Genomic DNA, 20,405 nt, shown 5'->3' on the forward strand with positions numbered 1-20,405 from the left:
CACTGAGGTGCACAGTGTGGTATTTAGGCAATATCAAAAATGTCAGCAATTTATAATTTGTCATAGGATATTCCAGGACTGAAACCCCGTGGCAGAATTAGGAAATGGGGGATAAAAGTGTTTCTGTTGTTGATTAATAACAGCAGCAACTTAACCTGGCTTAATGAGTAAGAGGAGTAGTCTGTAGGGTACAACAACTCCCCAGAAACTGGGACCTCATAGCTATAGACCATGCTTTGTAAATGAATAAAAACACAAGAGGAGAAGCAGAGTGTGTGTATAAGCCAGTGTTTCCCAGAGGTTGTTTCCATAACAGCAAACCATAGTTTGCATCATCTTATCCTCATTCACAATTTGGTCATGCTAGCTAAAAAAAGAAGTTGGAGTTCACAACATTGAGAGAGCTACCTATTTGCCCAGTCAGAATCTGTTGTGTTCAATGACAGAATCCTTGGTCTTGAAAGAAGTTTGCCCTGTAATTCCAAAGATACATCGTCTTCGTATCCAACAAAACTGTTTCCTTGCCACCAGGATACTGTGATTGGCCTGCAGAGTTTAGCCAGGTATGCAGCCTTGACATTCGTTGAGATAGAAAATCTAAAGTTGGTGGTAAAATCCAGCAAAGGCTTCCAACACGAATTCCATGTCAACAAGAAGAACCGGCTGGTGCTGCAGCAGGCCTCCCTTCCGGAGATCCCTGGTCAGTACAAGGTGGAGCTATCAGGGCATGGCTGTGTTTATGTGCAGGTGAGTCTGGGAATGGCTTTAGCCTTTGCTCTATTGGGAGCAGCATTAGAGGTCCAGTAAGTGACCATCTTTAGAGACAGTCCTGGGGTAAAGGAGGTTGGGTGTGATATTTGAGATTCTGTGGAGTCCTAAGAAAACAAATAACGATTGCATGGGTGGTCTTGTCCTACAACAGGAAATGTCCTCAGCTCATACCTACTGAAATGTACTGGCTGTAGCCATTTTTTAAAATAACTGCAACCCTTCTTGTGCTAAAGCACATCTTGTCTTTGGTGTGACCAAAAAACACAACCTTCAATAAATGAAGTGTAACTTGTTCAATAGCCACTAAGATGAAGCAGAGTTCTAGTATTGCTGTTGAATGAATACAGTGAACTGTGAACTGATTATCTCCCATTCATTCATTCATTCATTCATTCATTCATTCATTCACATATAAACTCAATAATGTGCCATGGTGCTAGAAAGATAAAGATTTCCTTGAATTAAGCTTAACTCTTGGTGACTACCTGGATACATACGTGTTGGTTTCATGGCAAGAACACAGAGGTGGTTTGCTGTTGCCTTCTTTTGGATGCTTTTTTGATTTCCCAGCCTGATCTGGGGTCTGGGATCATTAAGAAATCCTGGGAAATCCTGGGATTTCTTAATGAGCAATTGAAAATTGGGGTGGAATTGAAGGAGGGAGACTGGAGTAAGAATGATCCTGCAAGACAGCATGAGTGGCTAGCTGGACCACTCTACCTCGTAACATGTTGTTTCAGGTACCATTTGTAGCTCAGGCATAATTGATAGATTTGATGCATTTCAGTACTTTGGTACCAGAAGATGGCATCAGCTCTGCTTGCCTGTTCTGTATGCTGTAGTTTTATGGAACTTGGAAGAGTTTGTCTCAAGGAATTTAATCAAATGACGGGGGAGGATTAATTAGTTTGGGCAACATAGCATGCCTTGGTGATTTCCAGTTCTGGAATAGCCATTGTTTCCGGGCAGCAGCTTAGAACTCAATAGCGTGCTTTTCTTCCTTAGACTATTCTTCGGTATAACAGGATGCCTCCGGAGTCTGATGCTTTTGCTTTGAGAGTGGAGACATCGCCAGACAAATGCACCCAGAGTTCCAGGAAATATTTTGAGATCCGACTTGAAGTGAGGTATTGTACTTTCCATAAACCACCAGTTCCTGGTGACTCGCAGTAGAAGCAACTATATTTGAGCTAATAGGCCTGGTGAAATAATGGCCACAAGGATACTGTGGCGCTGTTTTTCACAATATGAGCCTCTGAGGACTAGAGTTCACTCATTAGATGCAGGATCCTCAGTTGCAGTGACAGACATTGGTTGTGGCTGAATCAGAAGCTCACATTTTACCAGCATTTGTTTCATCGCTTTGTGCTTTGCTTGGTTCTTTCTACTTTCTCCAACGGCTTTTTCCCACACCCCAGCAGCATGATTTCCTCCATCCTTGAGATGGGAAGAAAGCACACTGCTTTGAAGAGATACTAGCTCTCCCCACAGTGGCGTTGTTGCTGCACCTCCAAGATGAGGCCAGCAAAGTTGGGGTGAGGTTGTGACTCTCAGAGGCTGCTGGAGGGGAATCTTGGAGCTTCTGTGCTTGCTGGAGAGGAAGACAACCCAACCACTTTATCTCCTCTGCAGCAAGCCTCTGCACCTGCTGCAGAGGAGGAAAAAATCAAACAGTGAGGGTTACTGATCGGAATAGCAACCTTGTGGAATACCCTCCAGCTGGTTGCTCTTCCTTCCTGAAAGAAAAAAAAAAGATGGCCACAGAGATCCAGCTCGCTCCAGCAGCCGAAGCAGAAACGGCCTTGGAGGACAGAGCCCCGTGGCCATGTGGGAGGGGCAGTCCTGTGGTGGGCCTTGTAGGTTGCTCATAGCCCCAGGCACTTTCTCTTTTCTTAAATTTGTATTCATTAAATGTTTTACATAAAGTAAAAGAAAAATCTGAAGAAAAAGAGAACAAGAAACAAAGAAAAATGTGCAAGAAAGAAAAGAAATTAAACTTATGAATTATAGTGACTTCCGACCTTCTCTACACCAGTTGTTTCCAATCTTATTATCTTCCCTCCCTCTCAGCCATTATACAAAACACTTCAACCCCTCACTTAATCAGCATTTGTTATAATCCTCAAAGCCATAAATCGTATTTTTTCTTCTTTCAGCATAAAGTCCATATAAGGTTTCCAGTCTTTCATCAGAAAGGTCTTTATTGTTTTTGCTCGAATCAAACAAGTCATCTCGTAAAACTCTGACATTCTCATAATCCATCCCTCCACTGTGGGAGTTTCATTATTCTTCCACCCTTGAGCTTCCAATGATCTTGCTGCAGTTACCACATACAAAATCAACCTGCCACGAATCTTTTCTAAGTCATTATCCACGAGTCCCAATAGAAGACGCAATGTAGCCCTCAGGCTCTTTCTCCATGTGAATCAGAATCTTCTCACAAGAGGTTGTATTGCCTTTCCTGATGGAAAACACTGCTTCGATCCATATCCAGCCTGCTTCAGCAGCAGGTTGGTACCAAGATGGAGGCTCCATTGTGAGGACGTGTCCTCGCTAGACAGTTAGCAGGCTGTCTTCTTGCCATCGCAAGGAGGCCTGAGAGTCTGCAGTGGAAGAGCATGGAAGAGAACTTGGAGCTCTCCACACGTCCCGCTCAGGGGCTCATTTGGAAACTACTTCTGTCGGTCCTCCCTGCCTGGGCATATAGAAAGATGAGTGTTCTACCTCCGATCAGGTATTCCTTATAAAGAAAATATTCCTGTAGCCTTGCGTGCCCATATGGCAGTTCTGATTCTGAGGAGGAAAAAGAGAGCAGCTGCCAACCTTTTAGGAGATAAAAACTCAGCCTTTCTTCTCTGGGCATAATTCCTGTATGCCAGGCTTGGGCAACCTGATCATCCACACATTGCTGAATTACAGCTCCCATCTTTCCTCATTTTTGGACTGCTGACTGAAACTTCTGAGATGTGTGCTCTTATAACATCTTGAACCAACAAACTTCCACCACACTTTTTTGCATATTAATTAACCTTAGCTGACAATGAATTTGGTTATAAAGGTTTTGTTGCAAGCAGCAGCTTCTCCCATACTTAACAAATATAGGGACACCTAAATTTCTGTAGGAGGAATTGCCACAAGGCACAGGGATATATGAGTGTTTTATCATTCTGGAATGTTGAAGAGGAGGAGAGGACCAGCAGGTGTGTGAAGTACCTGTATATGTATTCACAGCTGTGACCAGGACAGGGGAAGAGATGAAACAGGTCAAAGGGAAGAGATACTGAGCCAGATGAGCCAGATATATTACAGTCCAAAAATACAATCCACCTGCTAGTAGGGATGGACTGTGGCAAGTTTCTTCACAACAAAATATTTCACGGAAATTGATTCCTGCATAAGGCATTATATTGTGCAGTCCACCTCAAATAGAAAAGTGGCAACTTGGCCAGAAATCAGACCCCGTCTCAACACAGCCAAGCTGTCCTGCAAGAAAATTTGCAGCAGACAAATCCAGCTGGCTGCTGCTCTAGATACTTATTCCAAAGCACTTTGAAAACTAACCACAGTACAATATAGAAAAATAAAAATAAGCTGCAGTCCTCCAAATGAGGCTACATATGCGTAAAGAGGTCAAGGCAATCTTGCCCAAATTCTTGTTTGACAGTAGGCCTAGTCAGAAAATGAGGTGGAGATTGTATGTTCTAGGTATGCCTGAGAGGCCATCCAAACCCCAAGTGAGAAATCTCACCCCTCCCTCAGAATGAATGAAGCTAATCAGATTCCTCTTTTCCAGTGTTATGACAATTCTTTGCTTCTTTAAACTTCCTTCCTTTTCCTCTGCAGTTACACAGGCCGTCGAGAGGCAAGCAACATGGTTCTGTTGGAGGTGAATATGCTATCTGGGTATATTCCCATAAAGAAATCTGTAAAGGAGGTAAGATATTTGGGATCTTTTTTCAAACCTTTACTTGAACATTTCACCTGATTGCATTGTTATTTAGAGTTCAGAAGATGGATTTAAGATACCCACAAAATCAGTGATAGAAGAACTTTTAAACAGCCATGACAGCGAAAACCGATCTATTCTAAAATAACTTTAGCTGTCAGAAATGTGTCACAATGAAGGCTGTCATTACAGAAATAATTGATTGCCTGTAAATACCTGCTAGAATGCAACGTTCCCTTTTCATCTTTCTGGAACAGGGATGGGCAGTCTTTGGCTCTTGAGATGCTGCTGAAGTATAGTTTGCAGCAGCCCCTGCCAGGTCCTGCTCATTCATTCCTAGGCTTCTTTTTTCCTTTACCATTATGCAATATGATGTAATTAAATCTTTGTTTCTTGAAATGTTAATGATTTATTAATTTTCTTTGGAACAATTGTGAAGAGAAGTACAATTCTATTTACAAAAATTGCTTCTGCATTGTCAGTTTTTAGCAGGCAGTAAATCCCCCCCCCCAAGTGAATGATAGTTAGATTAACAGGTGTGTAGTAGCTGAAGCTCAGAAGCAAAGTTCCAGGTGTGTTGTGTCCCTAAGGGTCCCCTTCAAAAGTTGTTGATGGACTGCAATTTCTAATGTTACAGAAGGCAAAGTTAATTCAAGGGATAATCATATTAATTGAATCACATCACCCTTATTTTTGTCCTGACTTGCCCATTACTTTGCCCTGGTCCTGCCCACTTGTTGGAGGATGCCTACTCAAAAACCAGAACTGGTGCTTGGCCTGAAAATATTGCATAGCCTGAATTAAGGCTATCCCAGTGTTGATTAACAGCAGTCTTTTTTTTTAATTTTCTACATTCTAACAGCTGCTAGATAAGCCATTGGTTAAAAAGGTGGAGTTTGATCCTGAGAAGATAAGCATTTACCTGGATCAGGTGAGAGCTAAGAATATCTCTGTCCAATTTGCCATAAACCAGAGAGAAATGGAGAAAGCACTCTGTAGTATTCATTCAGGTGATAGCCCTGTGGGAATGGAGGAAAGCTGGCATGGATCTAAGGCAGGGCTTCTCAGCCAGGGTTCCACGAGAGGTCACTAGGGGTTCCCTGGGAGATCACGATTTATTTAAAAAATTATTTCAAATTCGGGCAACTTCACATTAAAGAGGTAAATTTCATTCTTTATTTTTACTTTAAGAACACTGTTAGTGCGTATATACAGGCCTACACATGAAGCAAATATAATGATTTTGTAATGTGTGGTCTATATTTCAGCCTGAATGTGCAGGGGTTCCCCGAGGCCTTAAAAATATTTCACGGATTCCTCCAGGGTCAAAAGGTTGAGAAAGGCGATCTAGGACATTATCTGTAGTCTAAAGGGCCAGGGAGTAGCTGTATGTAACTGGGCGCCCTTTCCTCATTTTTACTTAATAGTTAACCAGAATTAGAATTCTGAGGAACTCAAAGCTTCTCTGCCCCTTTGCAACGGTTCTAATACAAACATTACCCTACTAATATTTTGTTGTTATTCCCTAATGGATCAACATAGCTTTTTGCATTGTTTTCTCCTCTTCCATTCCAGTTGGATAATAATGTTCAAAGCTATAGCTTCTTTGTGGAGCAGGAAACAGAAGTGTGGGATCTGAAGGCAGCCATAGTGAAAGTCTACGATTATTATCATCCAGGTAAGCGTTCCAGTCGTAAAAGAAATGGGTTTAATTGATCAACAAGGGTATTTATAGAGAGCTCCACGATTCGGATTATGCCCCACGTTTTATTCCAGTCCTTTTGTGCCTTTCCATAGTGACTACCTGCACGCTGCATGCTGATGAACTCTTTGAGTAACCCATATGTTAGCATTTATCCATGTAAATTGCTCGGTCCCTGACAGTATCCTTTCAGAAAGTAGGTTCATTTGCGATTTTTTAATGACATTAGATCCAACAGTAATATGACCCAACTGGCATGCATGGGATTGGAAAGGAGCCCCTGAAAGAAGCATAGTGGAAACCATAGTTTATATACAGCTAGAAAGGACTAGAAAGGGAAAAACATGCTGAACTGTAAGTGAGTAACTGGCTCTGCAAATGTTTTGATGGGATATAGTTTCTGGAATAATGATTTAACTTACTTAGGTGACGGTCTGCTGGTACAATATGGATTGCACCTCACAAGGACTATTAAAATATGTTTGGCTGAAACGTGCTAGTATGGTTAAGAGAGGCTTACGTCACATCTGTGAAATGTGACCCTTCTAAGCAGTGTGTAATTTCTGCTACTGTACTGGTCACTCTCTCTTCAGAGGGTGTAGGAAGACAGAGGAGGATCAGGTCTCTTTAATTGAGTAAGACAAATGAGAAGGGCTTTAAAATGAAAAGAAAAGCAACATTCATCAGCTGGTCTATTAAGAGAGCAAAATTCAAAGAGTCATAAACGGTCGAGCTGGGCAATTCCTACTTTATCTTAGTCTTCTCATAGGTTCAGTAAGCAACGGTGATAAACAAAACCGAGACACAGGAGGAAAGCTTGAGACTGATAGAAACCTAATCAGGAATATCTATTTGTTCTGAATGAGTTTTGGTCCCCACAGCCTGATGAAATACATCTTTGGGAAAGAGGGAACTTGCTGATGGTCCAGCTAATCCTTTACGTGGTGTCTTTGAGAAATTGGGGAGGAACGAAATGCTAGATAGAATCAAAGATTTGGAGGGGCCATTTGGCAACTGAGGCCAACCTCTGCTCAGTGCAGGGATCCAAATTAAAGCAGATCTAATTAAAGCTGGTAGCTGCACTTTTTGGGACTATCCCACAGCAGAATCGGAGAATCGGTGACCCTCCAAGTACTGAAGAGCTACAACCCCTGCAGGAGGGTTTGGAGAGGGTGCTTTTGGGCTTTGTCTCACCTATTATTTTCTCTTTCTTTCGCACGCACATAGATGACAATTTGATTACTGAATATAATGCTCCTTGCAGCGCAGGTAAGGAAGAGATGCGGTTATTCTGGGGCCCATTCTAGAAAGCGCAAGAGGGATTTAATTTACAACAATTGAAAAATGCCATTGGCTGGCTAAGCAGTATCCATTGATTTCTTTCTAATCGTTGGCTTGCTCAGAAGCTTTTCTTCCTGGAGAATGAGACACGTGGAGGGATGCAATGCCATCTTTGCACCCCAACCATATTGAAAGACCTCCCGCTGCCCATTTCCCTTCTTACGTTTTAAATCACTCTTATAAGTGTTGGCGGGTGAGACTCCATAGAAAGGGGATGCTTTTGGAAATGATTAACCCTGCCTGAACCTCAGGTCAGTTTCTCTTTTGGCTGCTGCTGCCCTGCACAGATCTTGGGGTAACGATTGTTGGTAGAAGTATTTGCAGCTGGGAATGAGGAACAAGGATGCCCAGAGTTCATCCTGAGCTCTTCTTGTGTGCATCTATGTGGTGCCGAGGAACAGTTGTGACTAAGGCAGTGGGTGTGGGCATACTTTCCGATTGCCTGATAAGACCCAAGGCTACGGCAGACGTGACAAGAAACGTCTTTTGGGGGGAAATAGTCCTACACGGTCTCAGGCCGTCGTGTCTCATTTTCTCTGCATATCTTACAGAGACTGCAAAAGAAGATCACAACTAATCCTCTGTTAGGGGAACGAACACTGGAGCTGCTGGAGCTGATCTTCCGCCTTTGTAATTCTTGCTTTCAAAGACTGTAAACCGGTGCAGGTGGACCCTGCGTGTTTCTCTGTACGTTTGAACTCAAGTTCTGCATCCACAGTGGGAGCTCACCAGTTTCCCCTCCTGCCCGCAGGCCCCGCCCAGTTTGCTCCCTGCTGCATCACCTGCTGCTCCCGAAGTTTCCCCGACTTTGGGTTGATTGAGGAACGGTTGGCGTAATGGAGGAAAGTTAAAACTTACCTTCCACTCATGTATGAGGAGATGGGGAGATGCTGTCATTGCTCCCAAGACGTGACTTCTAAAATCTTAGTTCCACTCCTTGCAAACACATACACATAAATTGTGACAGCACTTCTGGAAGCACGTTTTGAGAGAGAATTTGGTATGTGAAAGGACATGGAGAGTCCTTGCCTGCTTTTTTCTGACAAAACATGGCTGGGAATGGGAGCAAGAGGCTTCCCAGGGGTCTTCCGCCCTCCTGCCCACCTTCAGCCCTTCCCCAAAGGCCATCACTGGACAAAAGAAGAAATATGCAGACAGCGGATCAGATTAGAAATCTCAGTTCAAAATAGGCATTCGGAAAATTACGGTGTCTGAGAAAGAGAAGCTACTGAAGACTGCAGGATTGTTATACAGTTTAAATAAATATGCAGATATACTGTTACTCTTTCAAGGATTGTTATTTTCTGGAATAGGATGATTTTTGGTGGGAGGAAGGCTTCTGCTGTGTCAATGCAATTGTCTATGTGATAATACTGAGGTCCTCATAACTGCTTCAAAGCCCAAATCATTTACTACAATGGTGGTGGTCTCTCTGTACATTCTACATTTATTTTTATTTTATTTTATAAATTTATTCACCGCCCATCTCTCCCCTACGGGGGGACAATAAATATATCTCCTTTATCTATTTGCAAAATGTAAACATCTAATTTCTCCCAGCAGAAGTCTCTATGCTAATTACCATGCGAATTCAGCACTCCTATGAGAGGAGTAGCATAAAATTGCTTAGACATTTTGACATACTGAGCCATTTGCTACAGCAGGAACCGTGATATTGAAGAATTTGGCAAAATGGAGTAGTGAGCAGGATGGGAGAAGCACAACTGACACCATATTTTGTCTATGTTGAGAGAGCAGCTCTTTACCCCATTTCTCTTCCAGTGCCCTATGATGATACTGCCCCCTTCCCAAGAGCAGAGTATAGGATATGGTGCAAAACAGTATCCAGTTAAACTACCAGCAAAGTGGAACCCCTGCACGATATAATTAAACCACACGTCTTGTGTATTGGAGAGGGAGGGGCAATTCCACGCATGCTTAGAACAGAGACCTTTAGAAGGAAATGCGGAGAACAAGTATGTGGTGCAAACAAGAGCTTTACATGCAACAGCCAGAACATCCATGTACAGTAAACTCGAGACAGGACAGCTGCCTGCATGATATGCTATAGCTACATCCGGTGTTGCAGTTTCTGCATTCTGCAATACTGTGTTGATCCAAATGATTTCCAAGGATTTTTCCTGTTTTGATTTTATGATTTTGCCTAGGTCTGGTAAGAATTCCCTGCTTCAGGATGCTGCACTTTATTCCAACAACCGAGAACAGAACATCTCACAGAGGACAATGGTGGAAGGGTTCAATCACATCTACGGTCATGGCCATTTTGCTGACCGACACTAAGGAGCGCTTTTACCTTGCAGCCTCTCAGCCTGATTGTATACAGAAGAAAGAAGGACCACTAAAGGCACATGCAAGGCTTGCTCCTGTGGCATACCTAACTGGGTCAGTGGGGGAGGAGGTTAACCATGTTGTGGGAACACCAAAATGGGATCCAGTCAGGTAAAATTTAAAAGATTAAACTGAACCCCAAATCCAATCATGTATGGAGTTAAACTAACCCCACCTGATCAAGTAAAGGGAACACCTAAACCCAATCCTAGGATCATAGAGTTGGAAGAAATTTGGAGATCTTCTAGAGCAACCCCTGCCCAGGGTACGGATCCTTAGACCATCACAGAGAAATGGCTGTCCAACCTTTGTTTGAAAACCTCCGGTGACGCAGCACCAATGATTCCAGGAAACAGTCTGTTCCGCTGCCTAATAGCTCTCACAGTCAGGAAACTTGTTATTTCAAGTTTGGACCTGTATCTATAACGCTTCCGATCATTGGTTCCTATTCTACTCTCAGGCACTGGGCAGAACAAATCCACACCCTCTTCTCTGTGACAGCCCTCCAATGCAAACCAGGTGGGAATATCTCAGTCACCTTTTTGCAGCTGATGGTTGCAGAACCAACCACAAATGGTAGAGTCCCAGCAGCAACTGAATCTGCCTCCTGGTGCCCGTAGGCTGCAGGGAAGCAAGCAAGCCATCCCTCCCCTCCCCTCCCTTCCCCTTCCCTTCCCTCTGCTTGTGTGCTTCCTGCAGTATTTACAAGCAACTGTGAAAGTGATGGGGGCGGGGGGCCTCAGTGGAGCCTCTTGCACTTAAACAACTGAAAAAAATCTGAGATGTTCCCACGTGCTCCCAAAGGTATATGAACAACTCTTCAGAAGATGGTAATGGCTGACTCCCAAGGGCCGAAACGTACAAAAGATTATTTCCAAGAACTGCATCCGTGACTGCCAGCCTCAGTAAGGAATATCACTGACAACTTCAGCCACTCCCCCCAGTGGACAGCCACCCTGTCATGTATTCCGACTAGTGCACACAAAAAAAATCCCTACACGATCTTTTTTGTGCACACAAAAAAAATCCCTACACGATCTCCCCCTCCCCCCCCCCACACACACCAGTTCTCTGCCAGGCAGATGCACACCAATAGCTATACCAGCCCACTACATCCAGGCACCAATTAAATGAGGATTTCCTGCCCCCTACTAAGAAGCTCCAACAAGGTAGAAGTCATGAAAAGATGATGCTATGCATAAGAAAAACAAGGTCATGCAAAAAACACATGGGCATGACAAGAAGCACCTGCTGCTGCTTGCACCACTGCATTCTCAACCACCTGTAGCTTCTGGGTGGTCTTCAAAGGCAGCCTCATGTAAAGTGTGTTGTGATATCCAGTTGTGAAGTGACCAGTGCATGAGTGACCATCTGAAGGGCCTCCTGGTTGTGGAAAAGGCACAACTGGCACGCAAGATGAACCTGTGCAAAGGTCCTCCTGGCCGCAGCTGCCACCTGCTCATCAGGTAGTTGTGAGTCCAGGAGGACCCCCAAGTTGCACCCCAGTCCCAAAGGAGAAGGGCAACCACATCCAAGACCAAACCACCTCAACAGCACCCCTGGCACTTTGGCTTTCATGTGGATCTCTTCCCCCCCCCCCCCCCAGCTACCCTCCCTCCCTGGCATGATAGAGTAATTGAGCGAGAAGGGATTTAGGGGTCATCTAGTCTAACCCCTTGATCAATGGGGGGGTCTCTTAGCTGCGTTAGAGCCTCTCTAAGCTATCTATACAGCCTCTGTTTGAAGACCTCCAATGAAGGCAAACTCACCACTTCATGTGGCAGCTTGTACAGTCAGAAAATTCTTCCTGGTATCTCCTTGGAATTGTTTTCTACTTTTAACCATTTAAAATATACATGAGACTAATTAGAAAGATCAATTGAAAACTCCTTAGACACAGATGGGCAAATGTCCTACTGTCAATGTATACAATAAACTATGCGTTTGAACATCTTATCACAGTGAACTGATTTTAAATTAACATGTTTACATCAAAAATATTGGGGAGATGGTGCAAGTCCTGACAGGATCTTGGTAAACCACTAGAAATGAAAAAGAGATGAAAAAATACTTTACAGCCATTAATATAAGATGTATATTTCTCTGCAAGACATTGTTTCAATTTTAAAATTTTATTCTGACTAATATAGTAAGCTGAATAATTTACCTGAAGATAATAGAGAGGTTTTTGCTAAAATTGAACTTCCACAATTAGATTCCTCACAGCAATTGTTATTTTTTCCTTTGACTATGAATGAGAGAAAAGCAATTATTTTGACTAATGGTAAAGCTCCAGGCCTGGATGCATTTTCTCTGGAATGATATAAAACATTTATTGATATAGTTGCTTCTAAACTCCATCAACTATACAATCAGATCTTTAAAAATGGTATTTTATCTTCATTTAATGAAGCATATATCACAGTTGTACCAAAGCTTGGTAAAGAACATGCATTAAGTGCGAGTTATTAACATATTTTTCTGATCAATGTAGATATTAAAATGTTTAACTGCTGTTTTTACTATTAGACTTCCAGTAATTTTTTCAGTGGTTAAGAATGATAAAGTGGGTGTGACTTCTGGTGGGAACATGGCAGACTGAACAGCTGTGCCTGCTAGCTCCACGGGCAGAACTGGCATCATGGCAGTTTTTTCGGACTCAGGCTGGTTTTGTCCTAACAGTCAGGAACCACGCTGAGACGAGAAATAGGTCTCTAGTGTTTTATTACTGCTACATTAGACAGAAAATCCTAACAAACTGAAGAAGCATGTAGAGTGCGAGGCTTGGGTTTGTGAGGGAAAAGCTGATGGAATCGCTGAACCAGCCCTGGTGCATGCACATCTCTGGCATTTTCCCACGTGCGCTCTTCCTCAGGATTTTAGCATTTTTCCTACACGTTGAATCTGCCGTTCTGAACTTTTACTTTTTTACTCTACCAGAGATTCCTCACTTGACTGAGCAAGCAGAGGAATCCTAAGCAGAAGAATTCGTAAGTTGGCAACCTCCACCCCCGCCAGAGGCTCTGAGGCCAAAGCGAGAGGAGGAGGGGGAGCTGCAGCCCTCCACCTCCGGCTTGCATTTCCCAAGGGGGAGGGGGGAAGAATCTTCTAATTATCTAGCTATTTTCCAGAAGCAGCCACCTCGACCAGAAGCGTTATCAGACCTAGAGAGCAGCACTGATTCGTCCTTGGAGGAGTTTTCCTTTGAAGAATTTCCATCGTTGCCCAGTTGCCATGGGAGCTTGGAGGGGGAGATGGCCTCTCATGAGACTTTGGAGGGAGGAAGGAAGGAACTCTAGAGAGGAGGGAGCTGAAATGGAATGTAAATCTGGAGGGGAGGGTGATGTCATGAGCACTGATGGTGAGCAGGAGGGGGCCCTTATCCAGGGGGGGGGGGAAACGCATGCGTAGTAGGGAGGAGTTGAGCAGCCATTCAAAGAGACACAGAACAGACCCGCCTTGACTTTTGGGGTTTATCTGTCTGGGTTTTCCCACGCTTCTTCAGTTTGTTAGGATTTTCTGTCTAATGTAGCAGTATTAAAACACTAGCGACCTGTTCCTCGTCTCAGCGTGGTTCCTGACTGTTAGGACTGCTATCTTATCTTAATTCAGATTGGAAATTTTCCATTAGCTTTTACTGTTGCTGGTTAAGTATCCAGGGGGTGCCATAATTTACTGCGTGAGACATGGATGATCTTAACCAGGCTTTCTCTGACTTCCATCAGGATATTAAAGCAGATATTAAGCAGATTTTTTCTGATTCCTGCCAAGTTATTATGCAAGACATTCAGAGCATTGTGGAAAATACGTGGTCTAAAATGTGCCAACTGGTTGAGGATACTGTGGATGAAGTTGAAGAATTTAACAGCATGGAAATGTCTCTTCTAAGAATGAGATGGGGGCTTCTGTTGAAATGCAGGATGAAATTGACAATGCTGAATTGAAGAAGTTTAACAGAGAAATTGACTTGCAAGACATGAGTGACTTTGATTTTCTAATGGAATGCTATGGAAAAGAAGGGGTTATTATGTATGGGAGGTTGTCTGAAGAGAAGCCTGTCTTTGTGAGGCTGTTTGATTTCTTTAAGAAAATAGCTCTGTGTTTATTATGGGGATATGTAAATGCTTTGGTCCATTTTGAAGTGGGTTAAGGGGCTAAAAATATTTATCTGGATGGTCTTTTGGCTTTGGATGATTTTACTTATCATTAATGATTGGGATTATTAAGGGTTTTTTTTAATAAAATTAATTCATGTTTCTTGTATTATTAATTGCAATGGCAGACAATTTGCATGTTTTTTATTTTTATTACAGTAGACAGGAATGTATAGAATAGTAGTAGGAAGGGAATAATTAAGTAATTGTTATTTTGGGGGGGGTTGATTAGATGATTTATACTTTTTCTTTTCTTTTAATATAAGGGGAGGGAACCATGTATTTAGTGATTTTTATAATGTGCTAAGGGGTTGACTTATAAAAATAATGTGATTTTGGTTTAATATAGAGTAAGGGATTGATTATGGGAAATTGCTGTATATCCTTGTTGTTTAAAGTTGGAAGTCACTTGTTTTTGTAATCTATTTAAACAAATTTTCTCTTGCGTTTCCACACTTTTTAAGTTCTTTTCCTTTTTTCTTTTTTTGTAGTTTTTTTGTTTTCTGTATCTTTTGTCTTTTTTCTGAAATTTAATAAAATTCTTTAAAAAAAAAAGAATGATCAAGTGGGTGTTATTAAGACTAGACACAGATCAGGTGACATTCAGCTGGTAGTAAATTTGATCAATTTGAATGAATACAGAAGATCAAGCTGGGATTCTATGTGCTGGGGAAAATTCCCTTAGCCCTTTAGTGAATGGAGACTGTGCTCTTAACTGCGAGTTAAACATTGATGTGCTGTGCTGTAGAAGAATCCAAGCTGCTGCTGCCTACCCTCAACAGCTGGACAATGGTTTATATAGTACCCTTGCTTACACTCCTAGGCAGTTGAATCAATGGTCTGGCTGGATGATGCATAACCATGGAAATGGTTAATTCAGCAAGCTTCAGCAATTTCCAAATTCTCACTTCCTTCTTCTTTATGACAGTTTCCTGACATTTGCTTGCCGTGTTCCTATAATGTACTTCTATCTTTAGTGACTTCAGCAATAGGCAGCCCCTCAGAAAGCTATCAAACCTTTTATCCAATATTTCCCCTTCATATTGCTTAATGTGGAAAAAGGTTTTGATAACATTTATAGACCAGATATTTATATTCCCTTAGCCAAATATGGAGGAACCAAAATTAGTTTTTATACATGGCTGTTATCAATAAAGCAATTTGTTATGCACATTTTAAAAACGGAATGTCACAAGGAAGTGAGCACCCCCATTTTGTCTAAACAATGGGAAACAATTTTAACCTTAATATCAACATTTTAACCTTTAATACCAAAAATCCCAATATGGATTACATCTTAGTCAACAACAACAATAACAAAAACTTCAGATTTATTGAGCCCTATTGCATTTGTATAGAAGAGGAATGAATAAATCATCGTACTGTTGGAAATGCAACGAGAATATCACTTCATTAAAAGATATATTTTTGCAATAACCAGAAGTTATTATGTGCTGGGAAGAAATAATTGCAAATATTTCCTGATGCCCATATTCTTTTGAACTATGTACATTCTACATGGAAACTGACAGCTGGACAATGAGAATGGATTCTCTGTGCCCTTCTTATTGCTAAGAGACCACTCCTTAAACATTGGAAAGACACATTTATGGCCCCAGATACCCAGTCAATGGAAGACCTGATGTTGCAACTTATGAACAAGTTACTCACAGACATAGATTATGCATTGATGATTACAATGAACTATTGTCATCCTTTATTGAAGCTATCACGTAAAACTTTATAGGTAGTGTGTATGTATTAAGGCCTTTGATGTATAATTTTGTTGCTGCTGTTGTATTGCTTTTGTTACTGTTTTATTCTTTTCCTCTTTAGTTTTATTAAATAAATGAAGCTCTTGTTTAAAGACCCTGCAACCCTCGTTGATGTATAGACCTCAACAGGCACATATTACTGTTAATGGTGATTTGACTAAACTGTGTGAGATACCGAAAGGGACAAGACAAGGATGTCCTTTGCCCCCTTTGCTTTTTAGTTTGGTCCTGAAAGTGCTAAATAGAGATATTAGACAAGATGAAAGAATAAAGGGTTTGAAAATTAAAAAAGAAGTTTAGAAATTGAGGGCTTTTGCCAATGACTTAGTTTTGATTTTACAAGAACCTTTGAATGGTATCAAACATTTGATGAAGAAATTGAAGGACTTTGGGGCATTAGCTGGTTTTAAAATAAATAAACAAAAAACAAAGATGTTGGTTAAAAATATGACTATAGATCAAGAGACTTGGATGAATAAGCCTGGTTTTAAAATTGAAAAAAGATTAAATATTTGCAGATTATATTGTCAAATATGAATTGTACATTCAGAGTAATTATGTTCAGGAATAATGTTAAAAAGACGTATTAATAAATAAGAGATAAACTTCAATTATCATTGTTGGGAAGGGTTTCTGTGATTATGATGAATGTTTTACCCAGGATGTTATTTTTATTTCAGACAGTACCAATGCTGACAATGGATGTACCATTTAAACAATGGCAAAAAGATATTTCTAAGTTTATTTGGCAAGGTAAAAAACCAGAGTTAAATACAAATTGTTGCAAGATGCTAAAGAAAGAGGGGTGTTAAGGACTTCCTGATCTAAAGTTATATTTTGATCCTTGTTGTTTTCTATGGATGAAAGAATGGGTGACTTTGAGAAACAAGAAATTATTAGAGTTGGAAGGTCATGATTTAAGATTTGGGTGGCACAGCTATTTGTGGTATGAGAAAGCTAAGGTTAATATAGATTTTAAAAATAATTTTATTAGGCGTGCCATATTGAGAGTTTGGCATAAATATAAAACAAGATTTTCCCCTGAAGTTCCTTTATGGTTGTCACCCCAAGAAGCCTTTTTCAGAAGAGAGATGAATGTGAAACCAACATGGTGAACTTAAGCTATTAACTTTTGTTGAAGGAGAACCTAAGTTAAAAACAAGAGAAAAATTAGACATGGAGGGTTATACTTGTCTTTGGTTTACTTATGCACAACTAACAGATCAATTAAATTTGGATAAGATTTATAATTTTGTAGATGAAAAAGTCCAGTTTGAAGTGGATTTGTGCATTAATGACAAACACGTTATTGATAAGATGTGTAAACTCTTATTGCAAATGAACTTGGAGGATGAGTATGTTAAAGGCTGTATGACTAAATGGGCAAAGAATTTTGGATAAAATATCATGCTTGATCAATGGGAGAACATGTGGAACAAAGGTTTGAAATTTACATTGAATTATAATCTAAAAGAGAATTTTTGTAAGATGATGTATTGCTGGTATTTAACTCCTGCTAAGTTGTCGAAGATGTATAAGGGAATATCAAATGTATGCTGGACATGTTCTCAAGGTGAAGGCATTTTTTATCATCTCTGGTGGATGTGTAAGAAAGCGAAGAAATATTGGGAGCACTATGTATTATAATTCAAAACATTCTTAAGATGAAACCAGAGGTTTTGCTTTTAGGTTTGATGGATGTACAAATTCCTACAGTGGAAGAGTAGATGATAAAATGAATGGAACTGGCAGAGATGGTGAAACTGACTACATTGATTAGCGAAAATAATTTGTCTAATTTTGTTTCTACTTGGAAACCACTTCTGGACTTCTTGCTTGTGACTGAAAAAGACCAAGTCTTGATTTTGGGATTTGATGATTAGGTTGATATAAGATCATAGAAATAATGTATGGTATAATTAAAAGTAGAGTAAGAGTGCTGGAGAAGGTCAGAAGTCACTCTTTTTGCTATATTTCTTTCTTTCTGCACTTTTTAGTTTGTCTCTCTTTTCTTTACTCTTTCTTTAAGCTCTTTCTATCTTTTTATATTTTATTTGTATGTTGAAAATTCAGTAAAGTTTCTTTTAAAAAAATAAATAAAAACCCTGAAACCCTCATTGGCTTTGGTCGTGCACTCTGGGGCAAAAGAGCGTTAAGTTTAATTCCTCAGATAGTAGGCTATGTTGTGGGCATAGCCCTGGACATTAGGCATTCTGGGCTGTGGGATGTCCTGCTTTGCTTCTGGTATGCACATCTGCCCAGTTGCCTTTGGATCATTTGGGGTGGGGTGGGGTGGGGTGGGGTGGGGTGGGGGTCGGGGGCTGCTGCTGCAATGAGGCTTGCTTATTTTATGTCCAGCATTCCATTCAGGTGGCCACTGGGATGACCTGTGACTATTGGGGGTCTTGAAAGACTCCACCTGGCATTGTGCTAGGAGAGTGTGATTTGGCTGAGATCCTCACCTGATCAAAGGACAATAAAGATAAATGCAATTCTGCTGACATGGCCTTGCCTCCCCCACCCGCCATATGGGCCAAACTAATCAGTCCTATACTGCAGAATCATTAGAATGAACAACCCAAGTACAAGACCAACACTGAAGTTTTATTAAAACTTTTTTATTTTTTAATTCATTTATTTAAATGTATTTATTTAATTAAGGTAAGGAAGGTATTGTTTCAGAGTGCCATAGATTTGTTCATAAGTCAGAGCTCTGGCAATGCATTTATGGCCCCAAAGTCTTTCTTGATTTTGGTCAACTTAAGTTTCCTTTGGGGCTTGCCCAGCTGTTCTTTTTATCATAGGTCTTATCTAACTTTTGCCAGTACTTTAACTTACAAAGAAGTCATTCTCATAGGACTCTCAGTGTTTCCGTGATCTCCTTTTTGGAATTCTAAAGTCTTCCTATTGATTCTTTCTGCTTCCTGCAAAATATTCTTGTTTCCCCTCCATTGATTCTCTTTCAGAGGATGGAGGAAGCACAACAGGATCATTTATCCTCAACTTGTACTAATCAATATAGAAAACATATTGTCCTAACTTAGAGCGAAGTACTACACTGAGACAGTAAGTAGGTCTCTAGTGTTTATTGTAGACTCTAGTAGTAAGAATCCTGCCAAACTGAAAGAGTGTGGGAAACCCACACAGATAAACCCAAAACTCAAGGCGGGTCTGCTCTGAGTTTCTTTGAAGGACAGTTCAAGGCCTCTAAACTACGCATGCATTTTCCCCCCTGGATAGGGGCCCCTTCCTGCTCACCATCAGTACCCATGACACACATTTTTTATTTTTATTTAAAACAAAGCTGTGTTTTCAAAAAAGGTAATATCAATAAATGGACAGATAATTACTGAAGTTATACAGTTATTGCTCAATAGAACAATAAAAATAAACCATACCAACCAAAGTACATTGAGTTATTTTCATCATATAAAAAAGAAATATAAATGTTTGAGCTTAATGCCAAAGTCTCCACTATATTATTATTTATAAATGTTAAAAAAGAAAAGCACCCCTAAAAATAATATAGATAAATATTTAATATCTGACTTCCCCCTTTTTTGCACTCCAAGCAATTTGCAGTACCTATTGGTGTAAACTTTAGAAACCTTACTCAAAATGCTTATATTTACACTGCTGCGTAAAGCGATCATGTTAAATGCTTGATTACAAGGAAAACTAAAACTGAGCATAGTCAGAAAAGTATTTTGGATTTTAAAAAAGGCCCGGGTTCGAATGATCCAATGGCAAGAGAAGCTCATGGAAAAAGGAACCACCACAGGTGAGAGAGGGCAGCTGAAGAAGCCGGCCTGGCTACAGAAGAAGCTTTGTGAAGATCCGAAAACAAAAATGGACAGGTGCAGGAACTGGACAGGGGCCCCGGACCCAGAGGAAGAATACAGACAGGGAGCTGCTCAAAACTGTAGACAGTAGCTGGTGTCAGGAAGTCAGAAGTTCAACCAAAAGGATGCTAAGAACAAGAAAGAGAACGTGTTTAGATACCCACACAATAAAAGGAAGAGAAAAGAACCAGTGCATCAGCTGCTCAGTGAAGAAGACAAAATACTAAGAGGAAAGAAAGGGCAATTCCTGTTTTGGGTCAGTCTCCAACAAAAAATGATACGTTCCACCTGGACATTATAAAGGGTGGGATGAAACTTGAGATTAATAGAAACATGGTTGGGGAATCCCTTTTGGTTTGAATAATGTAAATCTCCAGGGCCAGATGAGTTGCATCCTAAAGGAAGTAGTTGGTCTGGCCAAATTGTCAGATGATCAGAGGAGAGCAAACCAATCTACCACTATTCAATGCTTTTATTTACATTTTTGTACATAGCTCTTTCCTGTAACTTCCCAGCATGGCAATT

The 20,405-nt window shown here is 40.8% G+C and overlaps 1 protein-coding gene across 1 annotated transcript in view; it reads left to right on the forward strand.

Moving 5' to 3' along the window:
- LOC134491043 (alpha-2-macroglobulin-like protein 1) overlaps window positions 1-9,042 on the forward strand; it is a 47,666-nt gene extending 38,624 nt beyond the window's left edge. Inside the window, exons 29-35 of the mRNA XM_063294526.1 lie at window positions 532-747; window positions 1,777-1,898; window positions 4,615-4,705; window positions 5,580-5,648; window positions 6,293-6,395; window positions 7,647-7,688; window positions 8,312-9,042. Coding sequence (XP_063150596.1) covers window positions 532-747; window positions 1,777-1,898; window positions 4,615-4,705; window positions 5,580-5,648; window positions 6,293-6,395; window positions 7,647-7,688; window positions 8,312-8,337 — 669 coding nt within the window. The 3' untranslated portion in view covers window positions 8,338-9,042. The remainder of the gene's footprint in view (window positions 1-531; window positions 748-1,776; window positions 1,899-4,614; window positions 4,706-5,579; window positions 5,649-6,292; window positions 6,396-7,646; window positions 7,689-8,311) is intronic.
- The last annotated feature ends 11,363 nt before the right edge of the window (window positions 9,043-20,405 follow it).

The sequence above is a fragment of the Candoia aspera genome, chromosome 2 (assembly GCF_035149785.1).
Source record: "Candoia aspera isolate rCanAsp1 chromosome 2, rCanAsp1.hap2, whole genome shotgun sequence".
Taxonomy (NCBI): Eukaryota; Metazoa; Chordata; class Lepidosauria; order Squamata; family Boidae; genus Candoia; species Candoia aspera.